This window comes from Saccopteryx bilineata, chromosome 2 (genome assembly GCF_036850765.1).
Source record: "Saccopteryx bilineata isolate mSacBil1 chromosome 2, mSacBil1_pri_phased_curated, whole genome shotgun sequence".
In the NCBI taxonomy this organism is placed as follows: Eukaryota; Metazoa; Chordata; class Mammalia; order Chiroptera; family Emballonuridae; genus Saccopteryx; species Saccopteryx bilineata.
In genome coordinates, this window is record NC_089491.1 from 230507170 (window position 1) to 230524107 (window position 16938).

Sequence of the window (16938 nt, forward strand, 5' to 3'; positions counted from 1 at the left end):
GATTATGGAACTCTGTTCTGGCCCTTTGCTTTAAACTGAATATTTGTGCACACTTTTGTTTTTAGCCTTTTCCTTTTAATATCCATAATTCATACTTTTGAATCCTAGATGTGCATGCACATTTATGCATGTATGTGTTCTCTCTCATCTTTGAAAGTCTGCAGGGATTTCTGTAAGGATTTATGAACTTCATTCATACAGTTGAGAGTATTTCAGCTCATAAAATTGTTTAAATAAGACTGATAATTTGTTTTATTTTTTGTGTGTGTTATAACATTATTACATACCAGTGACCATCATAGCGAAGTCCATTGAAGCAAAGGCCAAGACTTCATTCATTGTCTGTCAGTGAATAAAGACAGGGGCTATAACCTAAGACTCGTTTGGGAACCTCTGAGATAGGGAGACCCACAGGTAGATAGGCTTTAATGAACACTCCATACTTTCTTTCTTGGTCAAAAGAAAGTTGCTTCAGTAAGTCACCAAGAAAGCAAGCGTGCATAGTGCTGGGCTGTGGGTCAGGAGACTTGGAATTCAGTCCAATAACTTACTTGCCTTGTAAGGTCACTTTGAACAGTCATTAACCTCTGGCCCTTTTTTTCCTTGTCAGTGAAGTGGAGGATTGGCTGTACAGGGGTCATAAATGGAGATCCGCAGGCCCATTTCTGGCAGACTATTATTTCATTAGTAGAGTATTTGAAGACATTTGAATTGAAATGTTTATGGGAAGAGTGCCCTCTCCAGGTCACCCTCACCTGCAGTTTTCTCTAGTTTTTTACTCCCTTACTCCCTGGCATCCATAGGCCCTTGTTAATAATTATTGGACTAGTCACTGGACTAGTTATGTCTAAGGTATTAATTATGGGTGTTTTTATTTGTTTTTCTCTTTCTTGAAGGTTTGTAGAAGATAAAATGTGGGTTACATTTTTGGAGGGAAGCTCTGCCTTGAGTGTTCTAAGCTTAAATGGTAAAGAGGTAAGTTACCATTTGTTGATTCTAAATTCTTCTATAATTGTCAAAGGGTTGTATTTTTGTACATGCAGCAAGGTTAACTAAATGTGTCTCCAGTTCTGGAGGAGGAAAGACCTTATGGAATACTTTAATGTTCATTAGTTAGACTAGGTTTTTGACTACTTGAGGATTATTTTAGTCTCTCCCTAGAGATAACCATTGTTAATAGATTAAGAAGATACAGATTAGTTTAAGAAGAAAACATGTTTACCACATACTTTGATTTTATTTTCATATAAAAAATTTTAAATTCTTTTTTTATAAGACAAATAATGATCATCTTTTTCATCTTTTCATTATTTAAAGATGCAATGACACGACATGGTGTAAATACTACAAAAATGAATGAAAACTATAAAATGTTCAAGACATTACAATGAGAAAAATTATAGGCTGAAACCATCAATTACAAAATACATGCTTTTTAACAGTAATAACAGTGGTGAGATTTCTATATAGAGTCAGCTTACAGTTTTATTTACAACTTTCAAGAAACTTGAATGTCAGAGAACAGTCATAAACAATGTTAATGCTGAAACTTTAGTAAAATGTGGACAAATTTAATTAAAATGTTATAATAAAATCATTACAATGTAATAATTGGAAAAAATAAAGCCAAATTACTTAGTATTTAATATACCCATACAAATAATTATTCACCACAAAATTGTACAGGAAATAGAGCCATATGTCTCTTTTACAAATCACTCGTGTCCATAAACTCTTAAACTTTTAATATGTGTTGTATTTTGAAATAAATATTTAAAATTTTTTTTATTAACTTTAATGGGGTGACATTGATAAATCAGGGTACATCGGTTCAGAGAAAATATCTCCGTTATTTTGACATTTGATTATGTTGTATACCCATCACCCAAAGTCAGCTTGTCTTCCGTCACTTTCTATCTGGTTTTCCCTGTGCCCCTCCTCTCCCCCCACCCTCTCCCTCTCCCCCACCTCCCGTAACTACCACATTCTTGTCCATGTCCCTGAGTCTCATTTTTATGTCCCACCTATGTATGGAATTACATAGTTCTTAGTTTTTTCTGATTTACTTATTTTGCTCAGTATAATACTATCAATGCAAAATTTTTAAATTCTTAACATGGTAGATATTCTGGCTCATCTATATAGGAGAAAATATTTCTATCAAATGAAGAATATGCTTTATATACAGGAAAACAAGAGAGGAAATTTTACTCATTATTCTTAGGAACTTGTTTTATGGGCTTGCATCGTGGCACCCAGGTACCATTTTCAATCATAGGGAAAAGAACTGCTGTGGAGAATACAGCCAGTGATGTTGTAGTAACTGTGTACATCAGGTGGGCACTGGACTTATCAGGAAATTGCTTTGTAAAGTATATAAATTTCTAATCACGATGTAGTACACCTGAAACTAATATGATATTGTATGTCAACTATAATTGAAAAATGAAAAACAATAATTCTCATAGATAGTAAATCTGTTTCATTGAGATATTTTAGAAATCTTTAATTACTGGATATTCAAGTAGTGGAAATGACTTGAAATGTCATTGGTGGGGAATTTATGTCAATGGCCTAGGATAGTTTTACTTCTATAAAGTGCTGTGTCTCTGTTTTTTCTGAGTGCTTTGGAGCAAACCTTAAATGAATCTATGGTCACTAGATAAAGTATACTGACATCCAATCTCAGTTCCCCCAGTGGTGGTAACTCCACATTCTTTCCCCGAGCTTCCTTTCACTTCTGTTTTTCCATCTTCCTTGGAGAAAACATTTCGACACATATATTGCTTTTAAAATAGGTTTTGTAATGTCTTGTTTGTTTTTCTTGAATTGTAATACACTCAGGCAAAAGTAAATCAAGAACTACAGAAAAGTGTAGAGAAAGAAACAATAAGGACCACTTGTGACCCTACCATTATGAAATAATTTTTCTCAACCTTTACATATACACTATATGTTAGAACAAATAGTATTATATATACATGCATTAACACAAATGAGATGTATCCACACACACATACAGACATGCATGGAATCATGATATTTAAGAGCCGCTCCCAAGTTGGCATTTTTTGTCAGCTTTTATTTCCTTTCTGAGTTTCTCTTTTGTCATTTCCTGGTCATGTAATTTTGTTGTTTTGTTTTGTTTTTCCTTTTTCTCATCTCTGTTCATCACCCTCAAGTCTTGTCATCTATTATACTCTTAGCTCCACGCGTGTCTGTGCATGTCTGTATGTGTGTGTGGACATATCTAATTTGTGTAAAATTATGTTTGTGTAAAGTGTATAATTTTAATTCACCCTTTTGAAAGTTAAAGACCTCCAACCCCGAATCTGTTGTCTCTGTTAGTGCCACTATTTCAGCCTCAGTCTCCTAGAAGAGAAGACCTGAGATTTAGCCACACGGGCTGTTACAGGAAGGATTGGGAACGTTTGCACTATTAAAAACTAGGTGTATGTGAAGCAGTTAGGTTGAACTGAGTCTAGCTAAATTAAGCATATATAACCAAGGCAATCACTTTATTCCAAGATAGTTGATTTTTATACAAATGAATTTTCATCTTAATGTCTCTTTTACTCAACTAGTTATTGGGCCGGACTATAACCGTTACTTTAAAAAGTCCTGACTGGATCAAAACTTTGGAAGAGGAAATGAGCTTAGAGAAAATTAGTGTTCCATTGCCGTCCTCCACAAGCTCTACCCTATTGGGTGAAGATGCAGAGGTCGCAGCTGATTTCGATATGGAAGGTTTGTTTACTGAATGCATTTACTTGAGTACTTCTACATGAGGGTCCTTCCTGTCAGTCTCCAGGTTGATTCCTTCTTATAATAACGTAACAATATTAGATTTTGTTTTGCATTGTGTTGTGTTTATTTTGCCATTCAAAAGCTAAGATTCTTGCAAATGTTAGTTTATGTTCCTGTGTGATAGGAGCACAAATTGTGTTTTTTGTCAGTGCCTTGGTCCCACTAATTGTAGTAAAGGTAGAAGAGTAGAAGTTGAGAATGGGTATTCTAACAACAGAAATGAGCTCAAAACAGTTACTACCAAAGGGGATATATACTGCTCACAAAAATTAGGGGATATTTTATAGCTTCATATTCATTTTGAAATATCCCCTAATTTTTTTGAGCAGTATATTTCAGAGTAATTCTGAAAGATTCTCCAATTGGCTAGGAACACATGCATTTGAAACTGAACCCACCCATGTAAATATAGCTATTTCAAGTTTAGCATATGGGACAGGTTATGTGGATATAATAATTTCCTTAACATGATTAAGATATGGTTTGCTTTCTCGTGCTATATCATATTGTTCTAGCATATTTTCCATTAAGTGCATGCCTTTGTTTACAAAATGACAATACATCATATTGTGATAACCTGTGCATTTGTAGTAGATGAACTTTTAAGATATGAACACCTTACAAGATTACCTCCAGTTTTCACACTTCTCTATTCATTTCTTTGCTCAGTCTACACATTTACACAGCGCCTTCTGTGTGTCAGGTGCATGTGCAGTTCTGGAAAGTCAGCAGATGCCAAGCTTGCCCTCGCAGAACTCACAGCTCATTGGGTGTGACACACAAGGAAGCAAGCGGTTAGGATCGCGTGCCGTCAATGCAGGAGCAAGCCTGCCGCGGTACCCAGGAGAGAGTTGCCTCACTTAGATTTGGGAAGTTGGAAGAGGTGTCCCAGAGGAATTGAAATTTAAATTGAGAATTAGCTTCTTTAGAGAGGGGTGAACCAGGGAGAAGGAATGTGCAGGGGTTTAGGGGGAGAGGACCTCAGTTAATTGTGCATATGTGCTTGTGAAGGAGTAAACAGAAGAAGGGAAGCAGGGGTTGGGGAGAACAGGTATGGGTGGAGGTAGGATTGGTTTTGAATATGTTGAGTTTGAGGGGTGTCTGGTGTGTGGGGCCCAGATGCGGGCTCAGCCAAGGGCTCCCAGGCACTCCGATGGCAGTGAGAGCCACAGGCATTTATTAGCTTGCAACAGGGTTCTGTGGAGACAGAATGGCCCTGGGACTGTAACAGAGAAACAGACATAAAGTAAAGGAGAAGCTTCAGAGGGCTGCCATACAAGGAAAATGGGAAGAAACAACTAGGATTGTCAGAGCCAAGAGAAGGCAGTAGCTAAGACTCAAGGAAGGAAATGGTGACATGGAAAGAGTGGTCCATGGCATCCTGGGTCACTGAGAGATGAGAGAAAGAGGACTGCAGCTTGTCATTTGAATTAAATACCACAGAAGGAGGCTGCTGGTGACATTCACGAGAGAGCTCAGTGGAGTGGTGAACCAGAAGGTGGTAAATCGAAGTGTGGATGGCAGGTGTGGGCGTGGAGAGTGTGTGGAGACAGCTCTTTAAAGATGTTAGGCTCAAAAGTGGGGAAAGAGAAGAGGACAGTTGCTCCCAGGAGATTATAGGTCAGAGACTGTTATTTTGAAATGGGAGGCACTTGAGATGCTCAGTGGTGATGAAAAGAGCTGATGGAGGCAAGGACTGAGGCTGCTAGGGAGGGGCAGCATGAGTGATGGAGCAGGTCTCCCAGGCGGGCTGGGCAGAGCCCCATTTGTCCCGTCCACAAACACGGCCTGACTCCAGCATAGAGCAGGTGGTTGAAGGGCAGTCTCATTGTAAGACCTCTTTTCTCTGTGGAGTGTAAGAGTAGGATTATCTTCAGGCATGGGGCAACCCACAGTTTCAAAGGTGTTGGAAAGGTTTGAGATCAAGTTCCTAAACAGGCGTAAGGGGAAAATTGCCATTGCCAGGCAGCTTTGGGAGCACAGCTGAACCTGAAAACCACATGGTTTCTGTGACTGCCATCATCTGGGTCAGGTGGATTTCTGTAGCAGCAGTGCTCAGCCACCCGAGTGCAGCTGTGAGAAACAGGATGGGCCTGCGTGCAGGGGACAGGAAGATAGTGTGGCAGAGGGTGGGAGGTGCAGCTCCGTGGACTCGAAGACAGGTGCAGTGAAGCAGGCTCAGGTAGGGCTGAGTGTGCAGGAATCAAAGGTCAGCATCCTGGTGAAATCAGGAGAGGAGGGACGCTGGGAGGCTGATCTGGGGGGGGCGCTGGGAGGGAGTGCGGGAGCTCAGTGTTTCAGAGGGTGTGTGGGTAGGGTGGGTGCTGGAGTGGAGGAGAATGTCAGTAAAGATGAGGCCAGGGTATTGTGGTTGTTGAAGAGCTGTCCATGTGGACTTGGTGTCACCCAGGAAAAAGTTACTGTCTGTCTTGCTGCCTGGTTAGTCTTCGAGGAATGGGTTCCATTGGAGGAAAGACAGAGGTTGGAGATTATGGCAGCAGAGGAGGTAGAGGGTGTTAAGTAAATTCCTGATTGCATAGGCTCAGAGAAATGGGCCATTTTGTCAATGAAGACACATGTTCTGGAATTTGAATTAGATTGCTGGGGGGCACCCTGGCCCTACTTTCCAGCCCTGAGGTTAGGAGAGATGAGGAGACCTCAGGGGGAACCAGTGTTCAGTTACAGCAAAGAAAGTCTGTGTTGGTTCAGGAGCATGGAGAAGGGTGTGTGGCCTGTTTATACCACTGGGCCCTACCTGAGATGAGGGTAGGGAGGGGACAGTGACACACAGCAATAGTAAGGTGGAGAGACAGCAGTCAACTTGGAGTCACTGCCCAGGGGAATGAGGAAACCCCTGTGTCAGCCCCATACCAAGTGTTGTCACCACTCATCCTGTTGCTCCAACGTGAGAAGATCTTAATCATGTTTTCCGTGAGGGCGTTTGTGCTGATGCTGGTTTTATACATGCAGACTTTTTATATGTGCCTGCATGCTTCATCTATATGTTTTCAGTGTCTATATTAGCATGTTTATTTTGTGTATCTAACCCCTTAAAACCTGACTGGTGAAAAGCTCTGAGGAAGTGAAAAAGGCAGTAACAGATACCCTCGCATTCCCTTAGGTGATGTGGATGACTACAGTGCTGAAGTGGAGGAGATTCTTCCTCAGCATCTCCAGCCAGCTTTGGGTTCCGGCCTTGGCACGTCTCCAAGCTCTTCGCCCCGAACCAGCCCCTGCCAGTCGCCTACAATTGCAGAGGGCCCTGTACCCTCCCTTCCCATAAGACCAAATCGGACGCCGTCCAGAACTCCCGTGCACCCACCTTCACAAGGTGTGTATTGTGTTTAACGTTTTATGTGACCTTCCCTGGCTGATGTGCTTGATTGCAGATGGTCAGTTCTCTGCTACTTTGAGCCCCTTTAGAGAGCCATATATGTTTAACTTCCATCCCTGTGTGCCAGCGGGTATGGGTTTGTGTGCACAGAGAAGGAAGCTTTGTAAGTGGAAACGAAACTCAACACCACTGTCACTAAATGAGTCTTTTTCTTCATCCTTTTTTTGTGGCCAGGTTTGTCCCTGTCTTATAATTGATGGTTTCCTACTGTTGCAGTAAGAAGCCATGTCAGTTAGGCTTAGCTGTATAGCTGTACATCACCTATATGATCGTTGGGAGCAAGAAAAGACAAATTTTTTTTGAATTGAAATTGAAGTTGTTACTCCTCCCAAAGTTGGAAGATTTGTCTCTGGAAGCTCTGTCATAGGAATAAGTCACTGTTTCATGCTAACCAGCATGTTGAGAAAATCTTCCATTTCATAAACAGCTCAAGGTTATCCACACCGCTCTCCGAGGGCTGGCCTCATTAAATAAATTCAAGATAAGCTAAGGTGTAGAGGACAATAGAGATTCTCTTTGATTTTCCTTCCCTCTGCTGGTCAGCAGATACAAGCAACTGAAACAATACTTTGTGCCATCTCGGTAGGGCTGCTCCTCTAGCACCTGGAGCCTCAGTAAGGAGCTTTCGCAGTTTCAAAGGGCAACTTCTTGGCAGAACTGCTTATGATATTGACACTAAACATGCATGTCATTTTGCTATGGCACAAATTGAGAAAATTAGAATAAAGAGCCTTTTTTTTTTGGCATGTGGGAGAGACAGACCGGAAGGGAGAGAGATGAGAAGCATCAGCTTGTAGTTGTGGCACCTTAGTTGTTCATTGATTGCTTTCTCATAAGTGCCTTGACTGGGGGGACTCCAGCCGAACCAGGGACCCCTTGCTCAAGCCAGCAACCTTGGGCTCAAGCCAGGGACCATGTGGTCATGTCTACAATTCCACGCTGAAGCTGGCGACCCCACACTCAAGCTGGCAACTTCAGGGTTTTGAGCCTGAGTCCTCAGCATCCCAGGCTGATGCTCTGTCCACTGCATCACCACCTCGTCAGGCCAGAGTAGATAACTTATACGTGTATAGGAAGCACTGTCTCTCTGTGCTCACTCCCAGTTGGAACCTGATCATCTTACCCAAGATGCTTTTCTAGGTTCTCCCGTCGACACCCAGCCAGGAACACAGCCACAGCTGAAAGACGCGCCACAGATCCTGGAGCCCAAGCGGCCTCCTCCTCCCCGCCCCACTGCACCTCCTGCACGGCCAGCTCCCCCACAAAGACCCCCTCCACCTTCAGGTAACAGACCACCCTGTTTCCACTTCTGCTAGACAGTAAGTCCTCCACATAATTAAAAATGCTTTGCATGCTTCAGATCTCTAGCTTTTAGGTTTTATTTCTATCATTGTTGCTACTTCCTCAGCTTTTCCCTCCAGAACGTGGTAGGTATACAGCAGGTAAAGCGTGTTCCCACTAGATTTCTGTGGTCTGATCCCATAGCTGCCTCCTTATAAGTGTGCAGCAAGTATTTGTGCCGTGTCTGCTGAGTAGGTGTAGTTGTACTAACTTCTGTGAAATGTATCACTAGTGCTAAAGAACATACATGTACTTATTTACTATGCAATTTTAAAGAGTTGTTGAAATGTTCTTTTTAAATAAGTATGTGTTGTTTAAATTATTAGAAGTATTTGCATTAAATAATAGCTTTTGAATGCCAAGATACTAATACGTAGTTCCTGCTTGCTGTTTGACATCATGAACACTGGAATGCCCCTTTGACATTTCATTCTATGTCTAATGTCGTTCCCTTTCTGCTGCCTGTCTTCTATGAACTATAAGGGGCCAGGAGTCCCGCACCCGCTAGAAAAGAATTTGCAGGTAACCATTTTATGTTTGTTGTACCGTGTGCATCTTGCTTCCTTCCTAGTATGGAGTTTGATCCCTGTAACTGAAAGACATTTTACATTTGTTTGATAAAAGTTAAAGTGAATGACATTTGTATTTTTAATAGCTCCAAACTTCCATTTTATTCTATTCTATTTTTCTTTTAAGATTTATTGATTTTAGAGAGAGGAGAGAGAGAGAGAAAGGGGGAAGGAGCAGGAAGCATCAACTCCTAGCTACTTCATAGTTGCTGTAGTTGCTTCTCCTATGGGCCTTGACCAGGCAAGCCCAGGGTTTCGAACTGGCGACCTTAGCATTCCAGGTTGACGCTTTATCCACTGCGCCACCACATGTCAGGCCATTTTATTCCTTTTTAGATAAAAGCCCAGTGCTTGGTTTTATTAATGCATAGAACGAAAAAGGCTTCCATTTCCAAGATAGACATAGTTGGATGATTTATCAAGGCATGAGATACTTTTCCTTAATAAAGATAGTCGGTTTGGTTACAAAGAATCTCCCAAAATCATACTAATTTCAAAAGGGATTCAGGTACCATAACTCAAGAACATTTCCCAAGTGTCTGACCTGTGATGCTCGGTCCAGTGCTGCCTCATCTGGTCAGCATAGGGGACTAGCAAAGCTTCCTAGGGGTGCAGTTTGCAGTTACAGAGTCATCTGAGGTACAGCGTTCATCTTGCAAGGCTTTATCATGCCTTGTCACAAACTCAGGCCTCACTTTTTTAAATGACAATTTTTTTAATAAGGAAATTTTTATTAACAAATGAATCACTTTTTGTTTAAAGAACATTTTTTTTTTACTTCTATGAAAACTGACAAAACTCATTTGGTGGTATATATTTGATAGCTAAATTATTTCAGCATTATACCTTCTGCAAAATACTGCCAGATCCTTTTTCCACTGACTTATGAAAACATCAGTTTTTCCTCTTCAAATGCCTGTTTTTATTTGTTTTCTTGATAATTCTATGTGTCTTCTCCTTTAGTTAGAAAAACAACCAGTAGAAAATAAATTTTTTCGTGAATTTGTGAAAAGTGATGTTACTAACTCAGTGACTTACTTAGAAATTTGATTTAATTTTTATTTGCAGCATATTTTTTTACCCTATAAACCTGTAATTCCTTTAAGGCAGTAAGCATAGAGAAAGTCATTATAGTACTTTCAGAGTTTCTTCAAAATAATGAAGCAAAACTAACTCCTGGGAGACTAATATAGTCTCATAGAAATTTAAAATGGAATTCAGACTATGGTTTTTTTTCTTTTTAGTTGTCCAGTATTGGAACTCATATCAGTGATTTAACTCTAAATATAAGGAGTGAAATAATCAGAACACAATGGTTTCATTAAACATCTTTTTAAATCCCTAGGGCTAGTAGCCTCAGAGATAGAAAACAGTCACTCCCTTTCTACTTTTCTTTTTGAGGAAAGGGAAGACTCAGGTTTGGGCTTGACATCTAAAGTCACTTTGGTTTGTATTGATGCATTTGAAGAAACAAAGTAGACAAAACCTTTTTGCAAAAGTAAGTTTAACACAGAAATTGTTTTGTGTGCCTGCCACTCACTCTGCTGTGGGTCCTGAACCACACACAGCTTCTGTTCTCTCTCTGAAAAGGTGCCGGAGCCCCGCCCAGTCCTGGGGTGGCTAGGCGAGAGTTGGAAGGTAACAGAGTGTGCGTAGTGGATGTGGGCCTCTTTCTACATGTCAGCCCTCCCGTGTTTAAAGGCACTTTAAATCTCTCCTCAGTTCAATGTAATGGTCCCTCTTCCTATGTATACTTTGTAACCTCATATTTTTCCTCTTTTCATTTTATGTTGTATCTAGTTTCTAGTGGATATTCATTCTGTTTCCCTCCAATTCTTATGTTGTTTTATGCTGTTTTGTACGTATTTCATAAATACTGAGGATGTGAAATTACTGTACTGTGTATTTTAAGAAAAACACCTTCAAAATCCTTTTCAATGTAAATATTTTTATATGTAATGATGCTGAACTAAATTTACTTAAAAGACCATTAAGACTTGAAGCCATTCATGAAGAGTGTAGCCCTTAAAGGGCCAGTGTATTTCACATAACAATTGCACCTGAATTTCTTTTCAAAGAGAATAAACCTAAAATGCTGTATTTAATATTCCCCTACTCCTTCCTGTCCTCCTTCACTCACATTTCTAATGAGTGTGAACCACATCGTAACACTTTCTTCCACTTTACAGAAGATGTGCCTGTCTTCTGCCTTAATCATAGGATTTTGTTACAGAAATCCCAAAGAGCTCATCACAGATAACTCTCCCTGTGATGACATGCAGCCAAGGCCCTAGCACAGTGTGGTTAGGAGCCTGGTGTGGCCTGGCCGTGCTGCTCAGTCTGTGTGCTCAAGGAACAGCTTGTCAGTCAAGCCCCAAGAAGCAGAGCCACATCTGTGACTGTCCCCTGAGCTGGCCATGTGTTTTCAAGGCTCACTGAAGATGAATGTCAGCTTAAAAGTGACCCTGGGAATGCAGTTTCAGGCTGAGGGCTGTCTAAGCATCCTCTTCTGATTTTTCTCTCCTGGGGGATATTTCATTCAGGACTGATCACACCCTTCCTCATTGTCCAGAGCAAGTCCTTTGTTCCCATCCTGTGCCCCCATTTCTGCTGGTGATGAGACAGAACAGCCACCTGATATATGCTGTGTCGCTCTGTTGTTTACTCATGACTGATTTTTCCCTTCCTGCTTCAAAGCACCCAGAAGCCCTGGGACAACACGGAAAGATATAGGTAAAAACACTTGAATTGCGCTACTTACCTAAAACTGGACATGACTAGACACTTGGGATATAAGTGCATGGTTTCTTGTTTCTATTTTTAAAAACCTTCACTGCCTGGTGTGATGTCTTTGTTTCAGGACGTAGTCAGCCTTCACCTCCTGCAGGACTTGCAGGCCCAGGACCTGGACCCAGCACAGCCAGACCGGTAGGCAGCACCCAGCCCAGAAGCAAGAGGCTTGAGTCCTAGGTCCCATTTTGCTACTAGTCAAATGTGTCACCTTGGAGAAATCAAGTGACCCATCAAGGCTGCTACATGGAGGGGAGATGTATTTGGGCACTTTTTTGTCATTTTCTGAGTGGCTAATAAGGACATAAAGTCATCCTTCAATAAGAAGAATTTTAAAATTAGATTTTAGGAAAATTATTTATGATATAGTCAGTATACTAAAACTGGTTCTCCTGGAGTTAAAAGCCAGAGCAGACAGTGGTGTATGGCTTTCCCTGCATGTTTACCATTGTTCTCTTATAGATACAACTATCCCAAACTATCCCATTACTCACCCAAATGAAATTTCCCCTGGGATGTAATTTTAAAAAGAACAAAGGAAAATGGGAGGCAGTGAACAGTGAATTGGGCTAGCCCACGGGGGCAGGCTGCTGGGAGGCCTCTGCTGAAGAGGGGGAACTGGGGCCTGTCACAATAACTGGACATTACATATGTCTATTCCCCACTCTCTTATTTTCAAAAAAGTGGAAAATTGCTATTCGCTGACTCGACCACACTCCCCACAAATGCTTTTTAACTCTGTTTTTTACCATAAGAATAGGGAAGGAAAGTCAGGATTTTGTGTGACAGCATTCATAACTTTTGCCTAAAGTAAGAAGGATTGGGGGTTTAGAGCCTTCAGTAAACACAAAGATAAATATTATATTTTATCATCAGTTAGTCTTCCAGTAGATTTAATTTACCAGATTCAGTCATTCAAGAGATTTTACTTCTGTGTTAACAAAACAAAGTCTCGATGCTTTCCGTACACAGCTCTGCATCTACCCTTGACCTCAGCAGCTTTGCCTGGTGAGGGACAGCCCTACAGTTCACCATACCTGTGTTTGAATCCTGGCTTTATTTTCTAGCTTTGTGGTTTTGAAAAGTTTTATACATGTCTTCATCTTAATTTTAAGTAGAGATGATTAAATAATACCACCCTCTGAGGGACATTTTGAAGATGTATAAACAGTGCTTAATTCACACAGTGCCTGGCATATAGTAAACAATGAAAAGTAAATAAGACTTTAAAACTATGTATGGCTATAAATAGCAGTTAATGTAATGGGATGGGAAAATACCAGAGAGGAGATTAAAGGAGATGCAGAAGCGAATATTTTCACAAAATCTTATCTGTTGAAAATAAGCAAATGTCTGAGATGGTGTGCTTCCTTCCCTTTTAGATGATCCCACCCCGCGCTGGAGTGATCAGTGCTCCCCAGAGCCATGCCCGGGCCTCTGCGGGGAGGCCGGCCTCCGAGAGCCAGAGCAGACCCTCAGAAGTCCTGAGAGGTAGACTCTCTGTTAGAAATGCAGCGAAAGACCTAGAGCCTCCTGGAGGTCTCCTACAGGGAAGTTGAAACACAGTGTCCCAGAAAATGCCTAACATCTAAAAATGACTTTCTAGGTCCAGCTCTTCTTCCTGAACCACTGAAGCCTCAGGCCACCCCACCTGTTCAAAAGATGCAGGAGCCTCTCATTCCTACAGCAGCACCCCGGCCTCAGGCTGCGTCCCAGCCAAACTTGGAGAGCCCACCCCAGCCACCTCCTCGAAGCAGGTCCTCCCACAGCTTGCCTTCAGAGCCTTCATCACAACCACAGGCAAGTCCTTGGGCATAGTCTTTGAACATACTTATTTTAATTATTACCTTTTATAAGAAACAAACAATATCTGATTTATTTGTTTTTATTCTTGCTTTTTGGTAGCAATAGCATCTTAAGATATGACTTCAACAAGTGAGCATCAGTAGACATCTCAGACTAGTCACATATAATAAATGTATGTTTAAGGGTTTGACTTTCCTTTTTTTTTACCTGTTGCTTAGTTTAAGGTTTCTCAGTAAGTGAGCCTACATTAGGAGTCTGTAGGGAATTTCCAAGTGGCTGTTAACTTTTAAAGTATTTGTGACTTCTTTTAATGCATAATTTACTTTGGATAATAAATAAATTAGGATGAACAGCAATAGTTTATTTTCTTACTGCTTCTATTCATGGCTAATGAATGAGTTTGGGTTTTCACTTCCTGGAGAGAGGCAATCAGATTAATCCCTGACCATTGGCCCTATGTTTAATTTCCAACAAGCAGAATAATCCTTTTATTCCTCCCAATGCAAGGCTGGTGATTTTCTGTGGTGGAGCGGCACCAGGTTTCCTCACGGCCTCAGAAAATTTCATTCGTTATTAGATCAGTTTAGGAGGCTTGGGTATGTAGGAGCAGTAGCCTTGTCACCAAAGTAAAAACTAACAAAATACTACCACCTCATAGTGTTGCACGGAAAACAGTGTCCTTTCCTTAGTGGGTGGGAATCATAAGATCACAGGGACTTTAGTTATGCCAAAGAGACCTCAGATTGTAAAAACTTCTGATATGTATGTACAAAGTTATTTTAATAGAGAAATAATCGTTCAAGTTAAATTATTTTTATTTGCACACTGTTCTACTTAATTTTTGTTATATGCTTTTCAGTAAATTATTAAAATAAAATTTTCATTAGTAAGTACATTTTTTGTTGTCTAGCCCTATATTTTATTTCATCCTAAAGTTTTAACTTGAAAAGACTGTGAATGCCAAAGGAATGTGTAAAGTTTTAAAAGTCTGCTTTTAAACCTTGGGAAGATCTAAACTCCAGAACTATCATATATTGGCAGTGTCCCTAAACACACTTATAACTTATAGTTTGCTTTTATTTTTACAGATACCTAAGTACACCTAGCGAGTTGACAGGAGTTATGTTTCTTATGCTTCCGCATAGTGAAAAAATATTGAGATAAATATGACTCGAAAAGCAATGTGAATGGGGTTAGCAATTAGCACTTACTCAGAGTATTGGCCACATTTGTAAAAGCTAAAGAAGCATGTGTAATTAAGAAAAATACTGCATTCTTTTAAGCTAATTAATATGAAAAAGTAGTCTACATTTTTTCAGTTTAGAAAATAAGGGATCCTGAAGATACAAACCACACACCCAATTTTTTTTCTCTGAGACTTTTTGTGAGTCCTGAATTTTTTTTCATTTCTTGTGAGATGTGTTTTTTTATTTTTTAAAATGTAATTGGAGGGCAAACACTTGCATACTAGCCCTCTTAGAGCTTTCTGTTATTGTTCTGGGACAGAAAGTAAGCATCCATTTCACAGTAAAAGTGAGCCTTAGTCCCTGATTCTGTGATGGTCTAAGTATCCTTCGACTACTATGAAAGTCGATCCAGTAGAGCGGGTTCTTGAATGATGTGTTCTGTTTTAACACTGATACGATGCCATAGGAACCTAACTCTTCTTTGTATCAATTAGCCTGTGGTAAGATTGGTTTCATTGTACCACATGGATTTGCTTAGAGTCGCAGAACCTATCCATGACATTGAGGATTACTGTACTCCAAAAAGTCCAGAAAGAGCAAACTGTCAAGTAAGATTGCAGTCTTTAGATGAAAGTGGTCTTATGACACAAAAATGCAGAAGGTTAAATATTGCAATAACCACCACACAGCATGGTCTCAGCCATTGTCATTGTCTTGATTTCTGACTTTCATTGGAACAGGTGGTGATCTGGTGGCCAACGCTCTGTGTGCGGCCTGAGAGCTGGTGTTCTCTAATCCTGTATTTAGTTCATCAAAACTACCAAAGATGTTTAAGTTCTTGATATTTTTTTTTGCCTCAGTCTTTGCTGTCAGAGTCCTCTGAGCATTATATACTCAGGCACACTTTTTTTTCCCTGGAGGGTGAGGGTCTGGCTCAGGTGTAGATTGTCTTTATGAAGGAATGCAAAGCAGTGGTAGTTTCCTGCTGGGAGGGTACAGTGCTGAGAAGCCGTGAGGGAGGGGAGGTGTTTGACCTTTCTGTACCTTTCGAATTTTGAACCATAAGAATGCCTATTCAAAAAACAAGGAACATTTAAATTTTTTAAAATCTTCTACAGTGGCTGTAAATTTAAAAGGATAAAATGTTAAAGTGCGACATATATGATATTTTGGTGATAACATGAAATAGTCAAGAATTGAACATTTAGCCTGAACAGGCGGTGGCACAGTGGATAGAACATTGGACTGGGATGCAGAGGATGAGCGCAGGCTCATCTGGTTTGAGCAAAGCTCACCAGCTTGGACCCAAGGTCACTGTCTTTAGCAAGGGGTTAATCGATCTGCTGAAGGCCCACGGTCAAGGCACATATGAGAAAGCAATCAATGAACAACTAAGGTGTCGCAATGTGCAATGAAAAACTAATGATTGATGCTTCTCATCTCGCTCTGTTCCTGTCTGTCCCTATCTATCCCTCTCTCTGACTCTCTGTCTCTGTAAAATAAAAAAAAAAATAAAAAAGAATTGAACATTTAGTAATTTTTACATCTTTATTTTGCCCAAATCTACAAGGTGTAAATGTTTTTCACCCTGTAATTCATATAGAAAAATTCTTTCAATTCAAATGATGATACGACATGTTATATTTCCTTTACAAAATGTAAAAATGCCTCCGTCTGACTTAGCTAGACATCTTAGTCATCTGATTATCAGCTAAGAATCAGAAGTCAGGATCGCACAGGAAGTAAAGTGATAGCATTATTGTGGTACTGTTGACATGAGAGCTGACAGTGAGGGAGCAGACCTAGTAGCTAATGTCAGCGTTCTGGGTCTGATATCATCTCTACAAGTCATTAACCCCGGTCCTCCTCCCGCCCAGTGCCAGAGCTGACACATGGATCCTGAGTGCATCAGGAAAGGACTACCTCACATCCCAGGAGTCTTGTGTTTAGTAGGCAGAAAAGTCTAATCATATTGTATTTTAACATGATGTCTCTAAATTGTCGAAATGAGTTTTGGCATTTTAAAATAAGATAAGCTTTAGAT

At 40.4% G+C, this 16938-nt stretch overlaps 1 protein-coding gene across 14 annotated transcripts in view; it reads left to right on the forward strand.

Annotated features, from left to right (window-relative positions):
- Positions 1–16938, forward strand: part of SYNJ1 (synaptojanin 1) — an 89022-nt gene that overhangs the window by 65711 nt on the left and 6373 nt on the right. For 6 of the 14 annotated variants that reach the window (XM_066259510.1, XM_066259513.1, XM_066259511.1 and 3 more), the window contains 10 exons: positions 897–975; positions 3585–3747; positions 6929–7138; positions 8342–8485; positions 9026–9064; positions 10702–10749; positions 11809–11844; positions 11972–12039; positions 13284–13392; positions 13508–13701. In XM_066259510.1, the coding sequence (XP_066115607.1) occupies positions 897–975; positions 3585–3747; positions 6929–7138; positions 8342–8485; positions 9026–9064; positions 10702–10749; positions 11809–11844; positions 11972–12039; positions 13284–13392; positions 13508–13701 (1090 nt within the window). The remainder of the gene's footprint in view (positions 1–896; positions 976–3584; positions 3748–6928; positions 7139–8341; positions 8486–9025; positions 9065–10701; positions 10750–11808; positions 11845–11971; positions 12040–13283; positions 13393–13507; positions 13702–16938) is intronic. The other 8 variants (XM_066259515.1, XM_066259514.1, XM_066259523.1 and 5 more) reach the window with 4 other exon arrangements.